Source organism: Melospiza melodia, chromosome 23 (assembly GCF_035770615.1).
Source record: "Melospiza melodia melodia isolate bMelMel2 chromosome 23, bMelMel2.pri, whole genome shotgun sequence".
Taxonomy (NCBI): Eukaryota; Metazoa; Chordata; class Aves; order Passeriformes; family Passerellidae; genus Melospiza; species Melospiza melodia.
The window spans coordinates 11038986-11058839 of record NC_086216.1 but is presented as its reverse complement, the minus strand read 5'-3'; the positions used below and the strand labels follow the sequence as shown (position 1 = coordinate 11058839).

At 52.8% G+C, this 19854-nt stretch overlaps 1 protein-coding gene across 1 annotated transcript; it reads left to right on the top strand.

Moving 5' to 3' along the window:
• Positions 1 to 813: 813 nt before the first annotated feature.
• On the top strand, positions 814 to 14450 carry SFRP1 (secreted frizzled related protein 1). The gene is made up of 3 exons (XM_063175237.1): positions 814 to 1348; positions 6147 to 6224; positions 12327 to 14450. The coding sequence occupies exons 1-3, from the start codon at positions 814 to 816 to the stop codon at positions 12647 to 12649; spliced, it is 936 nt and encodes a 311-aa protein (XP_063031307.1). The 3' UTR covers positions 12650 to 14450.
• The last annotated feature ends 5404 nt before the right edge of the window (positions 14451 to 19854 follow it).

Below are 19854 nucleotides of genomic sequence, written 5' to 3'. Positions count from 1 at the left end.
TATAGTTTCTGTTGGGATTTGTTTTGCACGGTCCAGTACAGGTTCATAGAAATATCTGAAATATCTGCAACGCGGAACAGCCGCTCAGGAGCGCCGGGAGCTCGCAGAGACCGGGAACGGCTCCGGGGGGTTCGGGCCGCGCACCGGGGTTGCAGCCGAGCCCCGGCTGCACTCCATCGGGCCAGGCCGGGCCAGCTCAGCCGAGCCGGACCAAGCCGAGCCGAGCCGGGCCGGACCAAGCCGAGCCGAGCCGGGCCGAGCCGAGCCGGGCCGGACCGAACCGAGCCGAGCCGAGCCGAGCCGAGCCGAGCCGAGCCGAGCCGAGCCGAGCCGAGCCGAGCCGGACCAAGCCGAGCCGAGCCGAGCCGAGTCGAGCCGGGCCGAGCCGAGCCGAGCCGAGCCGAGCCGAGCCGGACCAAGCCGAGCCGAGCCGAGTCGAGCCGGGCCGAGCCGAGCCGGACCGAGCCGAGCCGAGCCGGGCTGTGGGGCCGTCGGGGCCGCGCTGGGCGGGGCGGGATTGGCTGCTGCGGTCGCTGATTGACAGCGGCGGGCCGGCGCGCGGCGGGCGGCGCGGCGCTGATTGGCTGCCGCGGGCTCACAAACCCGCGGCGCGGCCGGAGCGCGGCCAGAGCGGGGCCGGGGCCGGGGCGGCGGGAGGGCGGCGGGGCTGTGAGGGGCTCGGCGGGGCTCGGCGGGGCTCGGCGGGCAGCGAGCTCGGGGCAGCGGAGGGGCCGCGAGGAGAGTCCCCGAGGGCGGCCGCCGGCAGCGGGGAGTCCCCGGTGCTGTCGGGGCCACCGTCGGCGGGTGGCGGCGATGGGCAGCGTGAGTGGGCCCGGTGGGGCCGCCGTGCGTGCGGTGCTGTCGGTGGCCGCCGGGCTGCTGGCGTGCGGCGTGGCCAGCGAGTACGACTATGTCAGCTACCAGTCAGACCTGGGCCCTTACCCTGGCGGGCGCTTCTACGCCAAACCCCACCAGTGCGTGGCCATCCCCGCCGACCTGCGGCTGTGCCACAGCGTGGGCTACGACAAGATGGTGCTGCCCAACCTGCTGGACCACGAGACCATGGCCGAGGTGAAGCACCAGGCGAGCAGCTGGGTGCCGCTGCTCAACAAGAATTGCCATATGGGCACCCAGGTCTTCCTCTGCTCCCTGTTTGCCCCCGTCTGCCTGGACCGGCCGGTCTACCCGTGCCGCTGGCTCTGCGAGGCCGTGCGTGACTCCTGCGAGCCTGTCATGCAGTTCTTTGGCTTCTTCTGGCCAGAGATGCTCAAGTGTGACCAGTTCCCCCAGGATGACGTCTGCATTGCTATGACAGCTCCCAATGCCACCGAGGTCTCCAGGCCCAAAGGTAAGGCATGGCTTGTGCTGCAGCCTTGCTCCTGGCGCTCCTCTCTGAGCTGGCAGGGCAGGAGGGGACCACACGGGACTGGAGGGGTTCTTGTGGCAGGAGGAGGCTCACCTGAGCTCTTCTTCTTGGCAGCAGCTCTCCTCTAGCCTCTGAGCACTCTCCTGTCCCAAAGGAGGTGGGATGCCCTGCCAGCTCCTCATCCCAATCCCAGAGCTTTGGCTCTTTGGAGCATGGTGGGGTTGTGCCTGTTCTGATCCCTGCACGGTCACTGGGGCTGGGCTCCAGCCCTGATGGACCAAGGTGTGACCCTCCATCCTCAGATCCTGCACTGTCCTGGCTCTGCTCCCAAGCCAGGCTCCTGCTCAACCAACGCTTTCAACAGCAGAAAGTGTTGGCTGAGCACAGAGTGTCACAGAGCCAACAGTGACAGCAGTCCTAGGGCAGGAGGCTGGGCATGCACTGGAGATCCAGCCCTGCCTTGGGTGGGCTGTGAGCTGGAGAAGGGAGCAGAGAACCTGCCCAAAAACAATTGGGGAAAGTGAACGTGGTTCGTGTTTGTTTCCATTGCGTGCAGCGCGTTTCTGTGGTGCCAGACTGGCTTGTTCAAGTTGCAGTGAGCCTGGCTCGTTGCTGGAAAGTTGAAAATAAATAAATATCCCGGTGTCACTTGAGGGTTTGCTATTGGAGTGCTGTGAAAGGCAGGCAGGAGGAATGTTTGTCGAGGGAGATGGCAGAGGGCTCTGAGAGTGCAGTGCTTAAGGGAATTGAAGGGAATTGTCACTCCTGATTCCTCAGGGACACAGTGCCGGCACTCGGGAGGAGCTCAGCACAGGCAGGGAGGGGGCTGAGTGCTTTCTGTGCCTTCTGTGCTGTGTCAGACTCGTCTGCCCTTTGCAGTTACCTGTACAGACAAAAGCTGTGCGTGCTGCTCGACTGGGAGAGCTAACCCAGCCAAAGGGAACTGTGCAGTGTCATCCTGCCCATCTTGAAAGGACTCGTACTGCAGAGATAGAGGAGGGCAGCAGAGGAGTGCATCCTGCAGCAGGGGGGTCTCCAGGAGCTGTGGAGGACAGTGCAGAGCAGTGACTGTGGCATGGCAGGACACCCAGAGGAGCTGTGTCACATCTCAGTGACATCCAGAGGCAGGTGGAATGTGAAGTTTGTCCCAGTGCCAGGGGGAAAATGGGGGCCTGGTCTCCTTGCCAGGGACCAGCCTCTCCCCACAGCCATACTGGCTTCCTTGTCGTGGCTTGCCCTTCCTGCTGGAGAAACCTCCTTGTTTTCCAGGAATGCTCTGAATTAAATCTGTCTCATGTGAACCTGGACCCTTGGTCAAGAGCACAGCCGTGTTCCGTGTTGCAGGTACAAAGGTTGCTTTTATTTCCCCAGGGACTTGCAGCCAAGCATGCTCCTGGGACAGCTGGGTGTGAGCTGCCCCTTCCTGGGTCTGAAACAGTCTGAGCTGTGTGCAGGTCATTCATTTTACAGGCATTAACGAGCCAGGACCTGGGAACAGCCTCCTAAAGGAGCAGCATCTGCCAGGTTTTCCTTTCCACTGAGTAGTTTAATGATTTCTCTTCACCTTTTGGACCTGGGGTGGGACACTGCTGCTTTCTTGTGGTGCCTCAAACAGTTTGGAGTGGAAAAAAGCAAACTCCAAGTGGATTGCAGCCACTGGTGTGATGTGAAGCAGCACTGCTGGATGTCCTGAATGCCACAGAGGCTCTGTTAGTGCCCATGAGGAACCCATTGCTTCAGCTCTGGTACTGCCACCTCCTGCAGATGTCAAGTGACATCCTGGGTGACCTGCAGCTCAGTCCTTGTCCCTTGTCTGCCTGTGTGCACCCTGTCTGTGTCTTCTGTCAGCACCAGCTCCTTTGCTCTTGGGCACTGGGGTGTTTCCTGTCGATCCAAAGAGGGTCAGAACCAAGCAGTGTCCCCCCTTTTTCTCTTGGCACTAATAAGAACAAACCCTTTCAGTATTTTCCCCCGTTAACACCTTGAAATTGGAATTTGTTTCTGCCTCTCAAAGAGCTGACCTGCTGAATTCCTTTCTCCTTAAGCACAGGCAGTAAAGCCTGCAGGCCCACAGGATGCATCAGGGGAGTTGCAGATTAATACAGCATTACACATTCCTTCTCTTGCCCCTGGAGTAAGCTGGCTCTGCAGCCAGGCTTTGCAGAAATGGTCAGCAGGGAGCAAGGGAGCTGCAGGCAGCTGAGATTGTGCTGGCAGTTTGCAGATGGGCCCCAGCCAAGCTGCAGTGGGGCCCAGGGGTGGGCTGGGGGTGTCTGCTCCAGGGCCTCAGGAGGGATGGGAGGGCTTGCAGGCCTGGGGCAGCTCCACAGAACAGCTTTCTTGGGGTGCAGAGCTGTGCAGGAGCTGGCTGGGCCCCCAGCATTGATGTTCCTGATGTAGTGTGATGTGGTGATCCAGAGCACAGGACAGTTTTTCTTCCCATTGCCAGTAGTGCTGTTGTGCTAGGCAGGACTAGAGGATGGGTTGATAGAAATTGGATATAAGGAGGAAGTTTTCTGCAATGAGGGTTGTAAAACGCTGGCACAGATTATCTAGAAACAAGGTGGATGCCCCATGTTGGAGACATTCCTGGTCAAGGACTCTGATCAAGGTTGTTGATTAGGGCAGGGGGGTTGTGCAAAAGTGAAGCTGCTGCCTGTGGAAGGGGCTGTTCAGAGGGTCCCAGCTCCTGCCCACAGGATGCTGCTGGCTCCTGGTGCAGCAAGGCAGGGGTCTCTGCCACCTTGGCTGTGTCACAGCCTGTTCAGGGGCTGCTGGAGCACAGCTAGAGCAAAGCCTGTATTTGCACCATGGAACAATGACTCTTATTTTCCATTTTTGTTTGCTTTTTTTTCCCCCCATTTTAATAGGTTGCCTGGAAAGCTCATCGAGTGGTGGCTTTCATGTTTGTCTGGCTTTGCCAGCCTCATGTACACTTGGGCTGCTGAGACACTGAAGTGCTTGCCATGGCAGGAACCCCAGCTTGTTCCCCAGCAGAATGATGTTTCACCTTGCTGTGAGCCCCCTCTCTCCCTTGTCATGAGCACAGTAAATATTTCTCTCCACAGCTGGAAAGAAATATTCTGACTGTGGATGTCATCCTGTCTCCAAAGGCTGGCTCCTGCCTGTGTCACTCTGGGATGGTGACAGTGGAAATTGCATGTCAGGGTTCTGGAAGGAGGGGTTACCCAGGGGATGGGCAGCTCTCAGAGGTACAGAGGGTGTGGATGTTGGTGCTGGGAAGGCTGGCTCGTGGCTTGCACACAGGGGCAAGCACCAGGCCAGTGGCTGTGCATGTGTGATTAATAAAATCATGGTGCACATCCCCAGGAATCAGCATTTGGCACAGAAGGGATTTGGGGATGGCGACAGGGAAGGAACAAGCCACAGAAAACAAAAGTCTGGCCTGAATCCCTGTGGGGCATCTGAGGCTGAGGAGACACCACAGCATGGTCATGGCTGTGCCTCCCTGGCTCTGCACCCCTCTTTGAGACACCTCTCTGCTTTTTCTCTCCAGCAACGCTGTGGCTTTGCTGGCCTGGCTGAGGGCTGGAAGGCCATGAGTGCTGTGTTTACTGGCAGATGTTTTGCTGCAGTGTTGTCCCTGAGAATAACTCCCTTGTGTGGGAAGAGCCCTCAGTCTTGCTGGACCAGGAACAAGCAGCATCTCCCAGCTCAATAAATTAATCTGCCAGTAGCTCCAATCTACGTCTGTGCTGCTGGGTGGTCTGCCCCAAGTGCAGATGGGGACTTGGAAACAGAGTCTTTTTCTCTGGGTGAAGTGAGATTTCCTCCCAGGACAGATCCCAGTGAAATCCCCTGGGCTGGCATCTCCCAGGAGGGCAGACATTGACCTCTGCCAGCAGCTGCCAAGCAGAGGTGGCTCTGCTCTGCTGGAGCCATGAGGGTGAAACAAAAGAGAGGGTGGCCACTCTTGGTGGTGGATGGCCACTCTTGGTGGTGGCTGGCCACTCTTGGTGGTGGGTGACCACTCGAGGTGGTGGCTGGCCACTGCTGGTGGTGGCTGGCCACTGCTGGTGGTGGATGGCCACTCCTGGTGGTGGGTGGCCACTCCTGGTGGTGGGTGGCCACTCCTGGTGGTGGATGGCCACTCCTGGTGGTGGATGGCCACTCCTGGTGGTGGGTGGCCACTCCTGGTGGTGGGTGGCCACTGCTGGTGGGGCAGCACCCACCAAAGCTGTGCTGCTGCATCCCCCACCAGTGCTGCTCTGGCACAGGGCAGGAGGGAGGGCACTGGGGTTTTCCTGGGCACTCTGTGGTCCCCAGTAGTGAGGGGAGCACTGAACTGGGCTGTGCCAGTCCTTGCCTGGCACCTCCTTGGCACACTTGAGGCATCTCTGGGCAGCATCCTCCTGCTGTGCTGCGGTTGGGGCATCGTGTGCCTGCCTTGGCGTGCAGTGGGCAGGGAATGTCACCAGGCCACGGGCCGTGCCCCTTGGCAAGCTCTTCCCTCAGCTGAGAGCTCCTTTCTGTGCCAGTGCTGTCCTTTTAGCAGCTGCCTGTGCCTGCCCTTTGGGCCACTGGCAGCACTGTGTGGGGCTGGCAGCAGGCTGCCTGTGCCCAGGGCTGCCCTGGGAGCCAGTGGATGGTTCTGGGTGTTGTCCCTCACCTCTGGGAGCTGGGAGCATGCAGCAGGGTGCCTGGGCATGGATCCCCTGCAGGGGTGAGTCTGACAGCACGGCCAGTCTGGCTCTGTGGTGCTGCTTCCTCTGGCTGCCTGCCACCTCTCAATTGCCTTCACTTCTTTTTCTCTTGCCAGGAACAACCGTGTGTCCCCCTTGTGACAATGAGATGAAGTCAGAGGCCATCGTGGAGCACCTGTGTGCCAGCGAGTTTGGTAAGGAGGAGCACTCCGGGCATTCTGGTCACAGGCAGCGTGACTCCTGTGTGGCTGGATTGGAGCTGCCGCCTTCCCCTGCCCGCCGTGGTGCTGTGTGTCCTGCAGTCTGTCCCCAAAGCCAGCCACGCGTGCCTCTAGATGTCACTGTGGGCATGCAGAGGTGAACTTCGTTAAAAAACACAAAGCTGCTCCAAGGCTTTGTCCTAAATGAGTGAGTGAGACAATCAGTGGTAAACTGAACTTCATTTAGAAAAAAAAAGATTATCACGAGGAAATGTATTGGCTTTCTCAGATCAAACCCAGAATTAACTGCTTTTGACGTCCTTGCTGGTGTATGTAACCTTCCAGGAAGATTATTAAAGGCATATTGAACAAGGTGTGCATTCCTGGGGGATTAGCACTTGAATGTGCCCTGTACCAGAGCGTGCTTATGCAAACCCAAACCTGCTCTGCATGCTGGTGTGCTCCCCTTTCTGCTGGAAATGAATTCTCAACTGTCCTGCAGATTTGCTGTGCCACAAGTCTTAAGTCCAGCCCAGACTTTTTCTAACAGGGAAAAGCACCAACAGGAACACCCATGTAATGGTTCCCCAGGAATGTGCATACTTCTGGCTTGGCTGGGGAATGGAGGCACACGCTCAATGCTTGGCCTGCCTGGGGAGTGGGAGGTGCTGAGAGCTCTGAGCTCTGCTCTGGGCAGGCCATGGGAGCTGGATCAGAGCTGCCCCTGCCTCAGGGCACACACAGGGAGGGAGGAACAGCCTGTGGCATCAGCACACCTAGTTTGGGTAGGAGCTCCCTGCCTCCTTGCAGTGCTGCAGAGGCACTGCCCCAGCCCAGAGCTGGGGAATCTGTGTGCCAGAGAAGGAGAGAGGGGCACTCCAACACCTGCCCCTTGCAGAGGTGGGCAAGCAGGGAGCCCAAGGGGTGTCCTTCCTGCTGGGAAGGGAAATACAAACTTAACTTTATGCTTGACATCAGTTTCTGCTGCTCTGGGACGGTTCCAGCAGGGAGCAGAGGCCAGAGCAGAGGAATTCCCTGCCTCAGCAGAGCAGCTGGGGTCAGTGGCTTGCCCACAGTGTTACTGGCAAGGACACTGGGGACAGTGTCCTCCAGAGGATGGATTATTTCCTGGCAGATGTGGCCAGCTGGGGAGCAGGAATAGGGATGGGCTGGTCCTACCTGTGCCCTGTGAGGGAAGGGAAGGCAATGCAGGGGTGAGAGGGATGTCTCAGAGGAGGGAGTGGCAGTGGCCTCAGGAAGTTTTCCCAAAGCACAGTGTACGGCCCTTGGGTCTTTGTTTAGTCTTGGGGGTTGCTGTCCTGGGGTGATTTCTCAAGGAGAGCTGTTTATCTGGCACTGTTCTACACTCCCAAACCTTCAGGCTGAGCTTTCTCATGCACGTCCCCCAAGGTAAACACTGGCAGCTGACAGGTTACAGATCCTCAGCAGAGCCAGACATGTACAATAAATGTTTAAACTAACATGTGCTGCATGGGGCAGCTGTTGGTAAGTTTTACACTCATTCCTGCTGTTCCTGCAGATTTTCTCTTACATCCCAGCAGCTTGGTACAGAAAAGGGGTGAGGACCACTTTGCCCAGCACAGATGTGTGGCTGTGCAGCCCAGAGTGCAGAGCCAAGATGGGATAACACCAAGGGGGATGAAGGAGGAGGCTGACCAGGGGTGCAGATCGTTTGTGTCAGCCTCTGTGCTTCCCAGCAGTGCAGGAAGTGAGCACAAACTGCAAAGACAAGGCAGGAGAGGATTTTGGACAAGATTCTGCTCTGTTCTTCCCAGCAGTGCAGGGAGTGAGCACAAACTGCAAAGACAAGGGCAGGAGAGGATTTTGGACAAGATTCTGCTCTGTTCTTCCCAGCGGTGCTGCAGTGAGCTGTGAACCCAAACTGCAAAGACAAGGGCATGAGAGGATTTTGGACAAGGTGCTGGGGGTCTCAGGGGTGCCAGGAGCATGCCAGCCTCGTGGTGCAGCAGAAATCTGGGTTCTGCTGCAGATGTGTGGCTGTGCCAGTTAGGAGGTGGCTGTGTAGCCCAGAGTGCAGAGCCAAGATGGGATAACACCAAGGGGGGTGAAGGAGGAGGCTGACAGGGGTGCACATACTTTGTTTTAGGCTCTGTTCTTCCCAGCAGTGCAGGAAGTGAGCACAAACTGCAGAGACAAGGCAGGAGAGGATCGTGGACAAGATTCTGGGGGTCAGAGGGGTTCCAGGAGACTGCCCCAGCCTCGTGGTGCAGCAGAACTCTGGGTTCACCTTTGAGCAAGGATGAATGAGGACTCTGGGGTGCTGCTTTAGGCAGCTGGGCTGTTCCTCTGAGATTAAACAGCTTTGGGGTGGTGTCAGTGAGGGGTGCCAGAGCACAGAGCAGCACAGGGGGCTGGGGGGTGACTGCAGGGTGCATTTCAGTGTGAGGCAGCACTGGAAGCAAGAGGAAGCATAGATGGGGCTCCAGAGCCCCCACAGCCACCTCCCCCAGCTGCCCTGGGCTGCAGCCAGCGCTGGTTTCTTACTCCAGGAGTTCATTCCACGCTCTGTTTCTCTTAGTGATTTTATTTATTGTTTCTGCTCTTTCTCTGGGGTCTGGGGGGATCCTGCTGAGCGGGCTCTGTGGCACTGGGGACTGCAGAACAATCAATACATGCTGTTTATTTTTCCTCTGTGACTGACAGGGCCTTGCCTGCAGCCTTCTCCTGTTACAGCCCTAATGTGTCTTCTGGCAGGTTTCTTCCTTCTCAGTGATTTCCAAAGGAAGGGAAAACGAGGCTGAAGGAACAGTGGAGCTTTCCCTTCTCTCACACGAGGTGCTGGAGTGGGGCCCCAGCAGAGACAGCATCCTAGTTCTGTGCTGAAAAAGAGGGGTGAGGAGCAGGAATGGTGGGTGGTGGGTTGTGAGCAGGGCACAGGGGTTCTGCTCTCGGCTGGTGACCCCCCAGAGCAGTGCTGGAACTGTGTGTGTGTCCCATGAAAATAAATGGTAAGGAGGGCTTGTGGGTGTTAATGTTGATCCTGCAGCCCTCTGATGGACTGGAAAGGTGGCACATGTTCCTGCTGTGGGTAACTCTCCTGGGGTCAGCTCCTGCCTGGCAGCCACGGCTGAAGGTGAAATCTGTGTGAGCAAGCCTGTCCTGGGATCCCAGAGTGATCCTGGCCCTTCTCCCACTCGCTGCTGAGGCAGATTTGGTGTGGCAGGGGGGGATGGAAAGGCCAGGGCTCCCCGTGAGGAGGAAGCTGTTTGCTTTGGCAGCTCTGCTGGGTGCTGGAGCCAAGACTCCAAGCATCCTGCTCGAGCCTTTTGCCTGGCAGAAAGGGCTGGGGGGATGCCAGGAGAGCTGCTGCAGCACCAGGGTCCCCCAACAAATATTCTAGGAAAGGCAGAACTTGGAGGCTGCTCCTTCTAGAAGTTGGTGGTGAGCTCTTGGAGTGGGATGAGCCCTGAAGAAGCTGGTGCTGTTGCCAAAAACCCTCAGGCACCCCTTCTCTGGTGTTGGCCAAAGCTGTGTGTCTGTCCTGCCACTGCGGAACCCAGCTCTCACACCTGGGAATCTCACCTGGAATGGGCTTGGAATTTAGGGAATGTGGCTCAATTAAGGGGAATTTGGGGAGCCAGAGGAGTGAGGGCTGAGCAGAGATCACCCTCAGCCTGCAGCACCAAAGGCAGATCAGCTTGGTGCTCCGTGAGCTGTGCTTACCTGTGCAGGTGAACACTGCTGACATTGCTGCTGGCAGGAACAGAGCCTGGCAGAAACTGTTTGCACCCCTGCTCAGCCTCCTCCTTCATCCCCATCCTGGCTCTGTGTGCTGCTCTGCACGAGCAGGCTTTGGATGAGGCTTTGGTTTACATCTGGATTTATGGTTCCCATGAACCTGCCCTGCTCACAAAGTGCAGTGTGCAGGGAAGGGAGCAGCTGTGAGCTCCCACAGCTCAGCATTACCAGCCCTTCTTTGGACTAGATCAACACCTCAGCTAGCTGGCAGATCCTTTTCTTCCTCTAGCAGAAAAGATCAAATTTTCAGTGATTTCAGCAGAGCAAAGAAGCCATTTTGCAGAAATCTCTTATTGTGCTGTTGTAATGGTGTTTTACACCCCTCTTTGTTTTATCCCTCCTGCCCTGGCCACCTCTCTTTTTACTGCAAGGGCTCCAGTCAGCATGAATGAAGGAATTGAGGCTGACATTGAGGGGTTGCTGCTGCTGCTGCCCAGTTGGTGTCATGGAATTTGGAGCTGCTTGCAAACTCCTTACCTCATTTTCCAGATCTGCTGCAAACTGATGTGGTTCAGCATCTTTAGCTCTTTAAATTCAGCAGTTTCCTTAGCTCCTGAATTTGTAAAACAGATGGAATGAAAATTTCACTTAGTTTCCAGTCCTAGATTACCTTCTGATACAATAGCAGTGAACATGACAAGGATCTTGGCAAACCCAGGGGATGTTTTTGGCCCAGGGGCAGGCAAACACCAGTGCTGCCGTTGTCAGGGTGGTGACACTGGGTCCCTGCTGCCTGCTCAGGGTTGTCACTGTGCTGTCCTGCTGCCACGTGTGTCTGGAGCAGTGTGAGCAGTGCTCCTGCCCAGGGAGCAGCACGTGTTCCCTGCTGCATGTTCCAGCAGAGCAGGACTTCAAGGAGTGATGCTGTGAGGAGCCATCTCCCTGCCAGAGCCAGAGCTCCTTGTGCACTGCCTGCAACTGCCCTGAGACTCCAATGGGAAGGGACAGCAGCCAGGCAATCACCTCTCTGGGCACTGGTTATCTGCAGCTCTGAAGTAAACTCCCAAATGATGAAAATATGTTAGCAATTTTGCTCCATATGTGCTTTTCCCCAAAAACGAGGCAGAGCCAAATGGCACTGAAATGATGTTTTAATGTACAACACATTTTCGTCGTTTTTTCCCATGTAGGCAAAATTCCTCTTCATGGTCATGGCAAAAAACCGTTTTTTTTTTTTCTTTTTTTGGGGTTGGGGGTGTTGTGATTAACTCAGGAAAATGCTGAACCCAAAGAGGGGAGAATATTTTCCATGGAAATTGTATCAGACCAACTTTGCTTCTCCCAGGCACATGCTGGGATCTCCAGAGCTCTGGTGCTGTGACATCCAGTGCTTGCAAACTTGTTTCACAGGCACCTGAGGGCCGGTGTGAGTGCAAACAAATGCTTGAGAAGCCAAATTGACCTTTTAAATGATCCTTTCAAGAGTCTCTCCATGCCTCTAGAGCAGGAAAATCACCTCATTTACTCAGTTAACATTTGTGCTTGGCAGCTGAACATGTCCCCTCTCAAATGGGAAGTGCTGGGTGCTGTGTGCAGGAAGGGGAACAAAGATTTCAGTGTTTTACCTTGGTGCTCTCCTGGGCATGGGGCAGCTCCTCTGTGGAATTTTCAGGCAATCCTGACACGGGAAGAGATGAGAATCTTGATTCTATGTTTCAGAAGGCTGATTTATTATTTTATGATATATATTATATGAAAAGAAAATGATATATTAAAACTATATCACTAAAGAATAGAAGAATATCACTAAAGAATAAAATAAAAGAATATCACTAAAGAATAGAAGAAAGGATTTCAGCAGAAGGGTAGCAAGGAAAGGAAAGAATGGAATGATAATGAAATCTTGTGGCTGCTCACAGCTCGACACAGGTGGCTGTCATTGGTCATCAAGTAAAAACAATTCACATGCTGGGTAAATTCTCCAGATCACATTCCAAAGCAGCAAAACATGGAGAAGCTGAAGTTTCTCAGGAGAAGAGATCTTAATGAAAGGATTTTTCATAAAAATATGTCTGTGACACTCCCCCTCAGGTGCAAGGGTATGGGTGTCACGCCCAAGTCATGGCCAGGGTGATGCCAGGGAGGAGCAGGAGGATTCAGGAGCAGAGAAGGGATAAGGGGAATGCAGGAGGGGAGCAGGGCACTGTGTGTGTGCAGAGGGACAGGGAGAAGGGGAACAGGACACTGTGTGTGTGCAGAGGGACAGGGGACATTGCTGCTGTCACTGCTGCCCCCTCAGCCTCACACAGCAGAGGCTTTGTGCCGCTGAAAGCTGCTTAGGAGTTTTGTTTTCCCCTCTCCCATCTTGTTTTGCAGCTCTGAAGATGACCATAAAGGAAGTGAAGAAGGAGAACGGGGACAAGATGATCATTCCACGCAAGAGGAAGGCGCTGAAGCTGGGGCCCATCCGCAAGAAGAACCTGAAGAAGCTGGTGCTGTTCCTGAAGAACGGGGCAGACTGTCCCTGCCACCAGCTGGACAACCTCAGCCACTACTTCCTCATCATGGGCCGCCAGGTGAAGACCCAGTACCTGCTGACAGCCATCTACAAGTGGGACAAGAAGAACAAAGAGTTCAAGAAGTTCATGAAGAAGATGAAGTCGCCCGACTGCCCCACGTTCCCGTCCGTGTTCAAGTGATGCCCTGGCTGCTGGGAGGGAGGGAGAGCCCCTCCCTGGACCTGCCCAGGTGGGCACAGCGGCTCCACCTCGCTGCTCTGCTGCAGGGATGCTGGAGCCCAGCCCTCCTGCTCCTCCATCCTGCTCCTCACAGCTCCCTCAGCCCTCCCAAGCCTTGGCCTGGTGGCCTGGGCACGTGCTGCGAGCAGTGGCTGAGCTCACACACCATTTCTGACTGCATTGGTAAAGACCTGTTATTGCACAGATATTGAAATAGCAGCTGTCAGGTGAAGAGGGCAAGCAGAGGGCTGGGAGGTGATGTTAAGAGCTTGCATGCTTGCAGAAAGGACCCTCGTGGACCACATCACTCCCATCTTCATGGCTGCAGGATTGCCCTGAATTCCTGTAGGAACCAGAGCTGGCTGATTAGACAGAGATCCTATCTTCATGATCAAAGTTAATAAATGAGTAGTGGAGAACCCATTACAACCTCTGATAAGAATTCCTAATAGCTAATTGCCCTCACTGTAAAAACATCCCCATTATAGTCTTAACCTGTTTAGTTTAAGCCTTACCCCTGGTTCCTTGTGGTGCCTTGTTGGGCTGGAGCCCTCCCTCACCAGCATCCCTTGTGATGTCCCCCTGGGTGCCTGCCTTGGCATCTGCTGTGCCAGCCGAGCCCCTGGCAGCCTTTGAGCCTCCTCACTGTGCCGTGTGTGGGTGCACTGGCATGGGGAGCAGGCCCAGAGGCGACTCTGTGCCTCCACCTGTGCCTTTGGCCTCGAGCAGGCCCCTGTCTCAGCAGTGTCCAGCTGAGATCCCCTAGCTGGGCTGGGAGAGATCTCCTTCCTGGCCTGAGATCTCCTGGCTGGGCTGGGACCCCCTCCTGGCTGTGGCATTTCCCCTGCACAGCTGAGTTCCCTGGAGCTGCTGCTGCCCACACCTGTCACTCCAAGCCCAAGCAAAGGTTCAGTTTCTGCCCTTCCCGAGGCTTTGGCTGGGGGGAGCTCATGGCTCCTCCAGCTTGTGACACTCCTCACTTCAGCAGTGATGTTTTTATAGCTCCTTTAGGCTGCTGGCAGAGTTCCAGAGAGCACAAGGCCAAGGACTTTTCCCTGTGGAGCCCCACAGGGAATGTGTCATCTCCATGTTCCCCCTTTGCTGTGGGACCCCAGTCTGGGGTTTTGTCTCTTTGATCTGTGACAACTTGGCTCTCTATCATTATGCCCTAATTAAAATGTCATGTTTGTATGATTTCAAACAGTTTATGAAAGACAAAGAATATCTTACCCAAATGATTACATTTATCGACCAAGCTGAAATTCATTATTCTGTTAATTGGACTGGTTCTCTTTTTCATAGACCCATACCACTCTGTATTCATTATCCTTCCTCCTTCCATTTAGTATTCTCATCCATCACCAATACTCTGGGAGAATGAATATCTGATGTCTGAGATAATCCTGTTGTATCACAGTAAAGTGAAATAACAAATCTTCATTGTTGAGGTTTGAACCAAACCCCCTCAAAACTGGTAAATTAATTATTCCTTACCCTGGGATTGGTGCTTATTTCCCACATGGGGACAGAGCCATGGACTTGGTTGTAGAAGAATTCCATTAACAAGCCAAGTACTCTGAGGAATGATGTTTCCCAGCTAACAGAGATGGATTTAGGATGTGAACTTTGTAGAGTCCCCTTAGGTTGTCTTAGACCACCATTTGTAGTAGTGTTGTTTCTTTATTGCAAAATTAATCATTGTAGATAATGTGCTTTATTAGTGAAGTAAAGAAATAAATAAACCATGGCCTTTAACATCGCAGATTGATGAGGTGAAATGATGGAGAGGAGTGGGGAATGGAGGCAGGACATGGTGAGCTGAAGGTTCTGAGTGCCCACAGTGCCCCAAAAAGCAGTGGCACCACCAAGGAGAAAGAGCTGCCAGACATAAGGAAAAGAATCTTCCAGGGTGTTCACAGGGGTCTGAGCATGAGGGAGGAGACGAGGATCTGACTCCATGTTCCAGAAGGCTGATTTATTATTTTATGATATTTATTATATTAAATCTATACTAAAAGAATAGAAGAAAGGATTTCATCAGAAGGCTGGCTAAGAATAGAAAAAGAAAGAATGATAACAAAGGTTTGTGACTGACCAAGACAGTCTGGACAGTTGGGCTGTGATTGGCCATTAATTAGAAACAACCCCATGAGACCAATCACAGATGCACCTGTTGCATCCCACAGCAGCAGATAACCATTGTTTGCATTTTGTTCCTGAGGCTTCTCAGCTTCTCAGGAGGAAAAATCCTAAGGAAAGGATTTTTCACAAAATATCATGGCTACGAGCAAGAGCTTTTAAAATCCCTGTTTTCCAAAGGAACAGACATTTTTTTAATTGCTGTTTCTTCCCCAGTGATCCCATCTGAGCCTGTTGGAAAAGCTTTGGGCAGTCTGTAGGTGTCCAAGCCATGCTTGAATATATTCCTTGCAAGGGGAATGGGGCAAGCTGGGGGCTCTTCTGCTTTTGGGAGCTTCTCAGTGCAGCCAGACCCATGTCCAGGGTTGAGCTCTGCAGCACAAATTCCCAAAGCAAAACCCATCCTGGAGAGCCTGGAGAGAGGGAGGGAGTGCGGGTCAACCTGCCAGGGTGGCCTCACAGCCTCGAATAAACGAGGGCTTTGTTTCCAGGGCTTCCATCCGAGGCTGGGATCCCCTCTGGGGCAGCAGAGCGTCGCCTGCAGGGCTGGGGCAGGGTTTGTGTGCCCGGGCATTGGCACAGAGGCCCTGGCTGTGCCCCTTCCTGCCCCAGCAGGGCGATGGGTCTGTCTGCAGTGCCAGTGTGAGGGCACGGGCACGCTGCAGCACAGCAGGCTCCCCTCTCAGCCTGCCAGCATCCCGGGGGCAGCCAGCAAACAGCCCCTCTCTCCTGGAGAAGCGTGCCGGGCTGGCAATTCACGGCTGTCTGCAGCGTTTTTCCTTTGGAGATGTTTGCCGGGCTGCTCCGTGGAGAGGAGGAAGCTGGAGGGATCCACGTCTGATGCAGCCAGCACAGAATCCTTTGGGATCCAGCTCTGCTCCCGTTCTGGAGGGCAGGAACAGCTCCAAAACTTTTCCTTTAGCTCGGCTGGGGCTCATTGTGCTGTTGGCACTGCGCTGCCTCAATCTGACTTTCTCCAAACTCCTGAGCCGCTGATGTGGCACACGGGCTGATTTACAGGGAGGTGTGATACTGTACACAAATAAATGATAGCCCCAGGAGGATGGCGGAGTGTGAGCACCTCTGTTGGAAGTGTGAGTATCTTCTTTCTTGGAAAGAAATTAGGAGATTAGGGCATTTACCTATGAGCATGTGTGGCGCACATTAAACCCTGAAAATAAACTGCAGCCCCTTGAGGCAGATGTGACATCTTAAATTGGTCATCCTCAAGTAAGGGATGAGCACACCCAGCCCAGAGAACCTCCCCAGTCACGGCACAGCAAGGGGAAATACGGATTTGGAGGATGTTGAGCTGTTTGTGGAAGCTCTGAGGTAATTTAACCATGTGTCTTCTTGCAGGGCTTGTGGAGCAGTGGTGGTGGCATTGGCCTGGCCAAACTGATGGTGCTGGCACCATGTTCAGATTTGGATGTTAAATCTTTAATAAAATGTCAGTATCAAGCTGAAGTTTTATAAAAATCACTCCTGGATTAGCACTTGCCAAGAGCTGAGGCACGGCTGTGTGTGACACTTCATAAATGATTAAACACCGTCCTGCACAGCTGAATCTCTGCAGCCCCAACTGCCTGCTCCAGAGTGTTTGCAATTCCTTCACCATTTCACAGTCTTTCATTCATCCTAAATGTTTATTTAATAATCCTGGAAGACCTTTTAAGCTTCCTGGGTTTAATGTTTGCTAAACAGCCTGTCACTTCCACTTGTATTGATAATTCCAGCCCCTGTGCTCTGCAGGACAGGACAGCTCTGTGCTAAAACAGAGCTCCAGAGCCAGCAGGGTCTGTGGGAGCTGAGGTGAGTGTGTTGCTATGATATCTTCTGATATTTCCCTTTGCCAGGGTTTTTCTCCAGAGAAGCCTCAGAGGAAAAGAAAGACAATAATTATCTGCTGCTGTGGAATGCAACAGGTGCATCTTTGATTGGTCTCATGTGGTTGTTTCTAATTAATGGCCAATCACAGCCAGCTGTGTCAGATTCTGAGCGTCACAAGATTTCCTTTCCTTTCCTTTCCTTTCCTTTCCTTTCCTTTCCTTTCCTTTCCTTTCCTTTCCTTTCCTTTCCTTTCCTTTCCTTTCCTTTCCTTTCCTTTCCTTTCCTTTCCTTTCCTTTCCTTTCCTTTCCTTTCCTTTCCTTTCCTTTCCTTTCCTTTCCTTTCCTTTCCTTTCCTTTCCTTTCCTTTCCTTCCCTTCCCTTCCCTTCCCTTCCCTTCCCTTCCCTTCCCTTCCCTTCCCTTCCCTTCCCTTCCCTTCCCTTCCCTTCCCTTCCCTTCCCTTTCCTTCCCTTTTCCCTTTTCCTTCTGATGAAATCCTTTCTTCTATTCTTTTAGCATAGTTTCAATATATAATTTTATTTGAATATATCATAAAATAATCAATCAGCCTTCTGAAACATGGAGTCAAGATTCTCATCTCTCCCCTCATCCTGGGACCCCTCTGAACCCCACCACAGTGGGTGTTTGTCAGCTGCATCATCTCCCCCCTGCATTACTCAGCCCCTGTGCTCTCCATGGGCTCCTGGCAGTATTGGTTTCACAAATTCATTTTCCTGCACAAAAGCTTTTGGTTACTTTGGAATTAGGGGCTGTTTGGAGTTCATTGTTTTCCTGAGCTGCCTTGTTTTGCTGTAATGCTGAGACGCCCGGGCTGCAGGAACCTAATCCTCCTCCTCCTCCTCCTCCTCCTCCTCCTCCTCCTCCTCCTGCAGCCCTGCTCTGTGAAAATCTGTTCTCTGCTTAAGTGCAAATTGTTGATGGGAGATAGCAGCGGGTTCTTTCTGCTTCCATTTAATGTGTCAGCAGAGAAAGACATCTGCTTGCAATTACGGGCATGGCCTTGCTGAAGGATTGGCCTGGTGGATTTTAGAAGGTAATAGGAAATCTTTATCAATTCGTAGTTCCCGGTGTCAAATAAAGGAATATGTTTCATTTAATATTTTCACATTTTATTTTAGAAAATCATAGGATAAAACATGAGATTGATATCAAGGGAAGAATGAAGAGTGAGTCCTGGGTTCCCCATGCAGAAGGGCCAGGCTGGGGAGGGAGTGGGCTCTGCTGCTGGTCCTTTCCTCTGTGATTAAGGGTCTTTGAGCATGTTCAATACCATTAAAGAAACAGGAAAATAATAACAATAATGATCAGTGCTCAGGAATACTCCCAGGAGTAGCTGGAATTGCATTCAGTGCCTTTCAGCTAAGAAAGCTCCCAACACCTCAGCTTTGGCAGATTCACAGGGACAGCATCCTTGGCTCTGGGAACTTTCTGTGCTCTTTTTCCTTCAGCACCAATTCCTGTTCCACAATTCCTGTCCAATTCCTGTTCCCTGCTGTACATTTCTGTACAATTCCTGTTCCCTGCTGCACACTCCTGTCCAATTCCTGTCCAATTCCTGTTCCCTACTGTACATTTCTGCCCAATTCCTGTCCAATTCCTGTTCCCTGCTGTACAATTCCTGTCCAATTCCTGTCCAGTTCCTGTTCCCTGCTGTACAATTCCTGTCCAATTCCTTTCAAATTCCTGTTCCCTGCTGCACAGTTCTATACAATTCCTGTCCAATTCCAGTTCCCTGCTGTACATTTCTGTCCAATTCCTGTCCAATTCCAGTTCTCTACTCTACACTTCTGTCCAATTCCTTGTCCCTGCTGTACATTTCTGTGCTTGGATGTGGAGTTTCCCCTCTGGGGAGAGGCTGAGGAGTGCAGACAGACATTTCCCCAGTGAAAATGGACAGATGCCTGTTGTCCAGAGAGGTGCAGGTTCTGCCAGCTGTCTCCTTGCTGATATGGAGATGCTGTCCCTTGTCACAAGATCACGAAATTTTGGTTTCTGGCACCACAGCTGAGCTGCTTTGGGGATGGGAAACACATGCTGGGCTCCTGGGCTGGTGGCACTGCCTGTACACGAGTGTGTGAAGCGTGAACATGCTGCCACCAGCCCCTGACCGTTCCCCAGCCCAGGGAAACCCACAGCAGCACCATGGCACTCAGACAGGCTTGAGAACAAAACAGAGAAATAAGAAGGTTGGAGAAAATTCTGGTGCTAATTTCTAAAATGCCACGAATTTCTGGGGGCAGCTTGCATGGCCAAATCCTTGTTAGGGCAAGGAGGGAACATCTGGCCAGGGAAGCCGTGTCCAAGGCTGTGTCCTACAGCAGGAATTCTGTTTGGGATCCTGTTGTCTGCTCACCCTGCTGGCTGCCCAGCCTGAGGACGTGCCTGTTCCCTGCAGGGGACAGACAGTCTGGTTTAATTTTAAACTCCCAGATGTTTGATGCCTCACCAGCATTTCTTTTTGCTGAAGTAAACCCAAACTAAATTCATCTTTAAGTTCTCAGACACGAGACATGGGGAGGTTTGTTCCTCTGCAGCTCCCAGCTGAGCCCTGGCCTGGTGGGATGTGCTGTGGCATCCACTGAGGGCATCTGCCCTGGGGCACCTGCAGGGTCTGCACATCCAGGTGCCCCCAGGGTGGGTTGGTGGCTCAGGATGCCCATCTGGGGAGCACATTCTGATGGGTGGGCTGGCTCTTGGCTCTGCAGCCCCTCAGTGGAGGAGAGACAGACAGCCATGCCCCCAGTGGGCAGCTCCCCAAAGAGCCCCAAATGTTTATATAAAAATATAAATTTATTTATTATATATACATAGGTATAAAAATTTATTTATTTATATATAATTTTTTAATGTATATAGATATATATATAAATACCCAGACAGCCATGCCCCCAGTGTGCAGCTCCCCAAAGAGCCCCAAATGTTTATATAAAAATATAAATTTATTTATTATATATGCATAGATATAAAAATTTATTTATTTATATATATTTTTTATGTACATATATATATATATATAAATACCCAGACAGCCATGCCCCCAGTGTGCAGCTCCCCAAAGAGCCCCAAATATTTATATAAAAATATAAATTTATTTATTATATATACATAGATATAAAAATTTATTTATTTATATATATATATATATTTTAATGTATATAGATATATATATATATATACC

Bases quoted from the DNA above. Each gene is read 5' to 3' on its own strand.
- SFRP1 (XM_063175237.1), top strand. From the start codon at position 814: ATGGGCAGCGTGAGTGGGCCCGGTGGGGCCGCCGTGCGTGCGGTGCTG. The intron at 1,349-6,146 runs GTAAGGCATGGC...TTCTCTTGCCAG, and splicing joins CGAGGTCTCCAGGCCCAAAG to GAACAACCGTGTGTCCCCCT. The intron at 6,225-12,326 runs GTAAGGAGGAGC...CTTGTTTTGCAG, and splicing joins CCTGTGTGCCAGCGAGTTTG to CTCTGAAGATGACCATAAAG.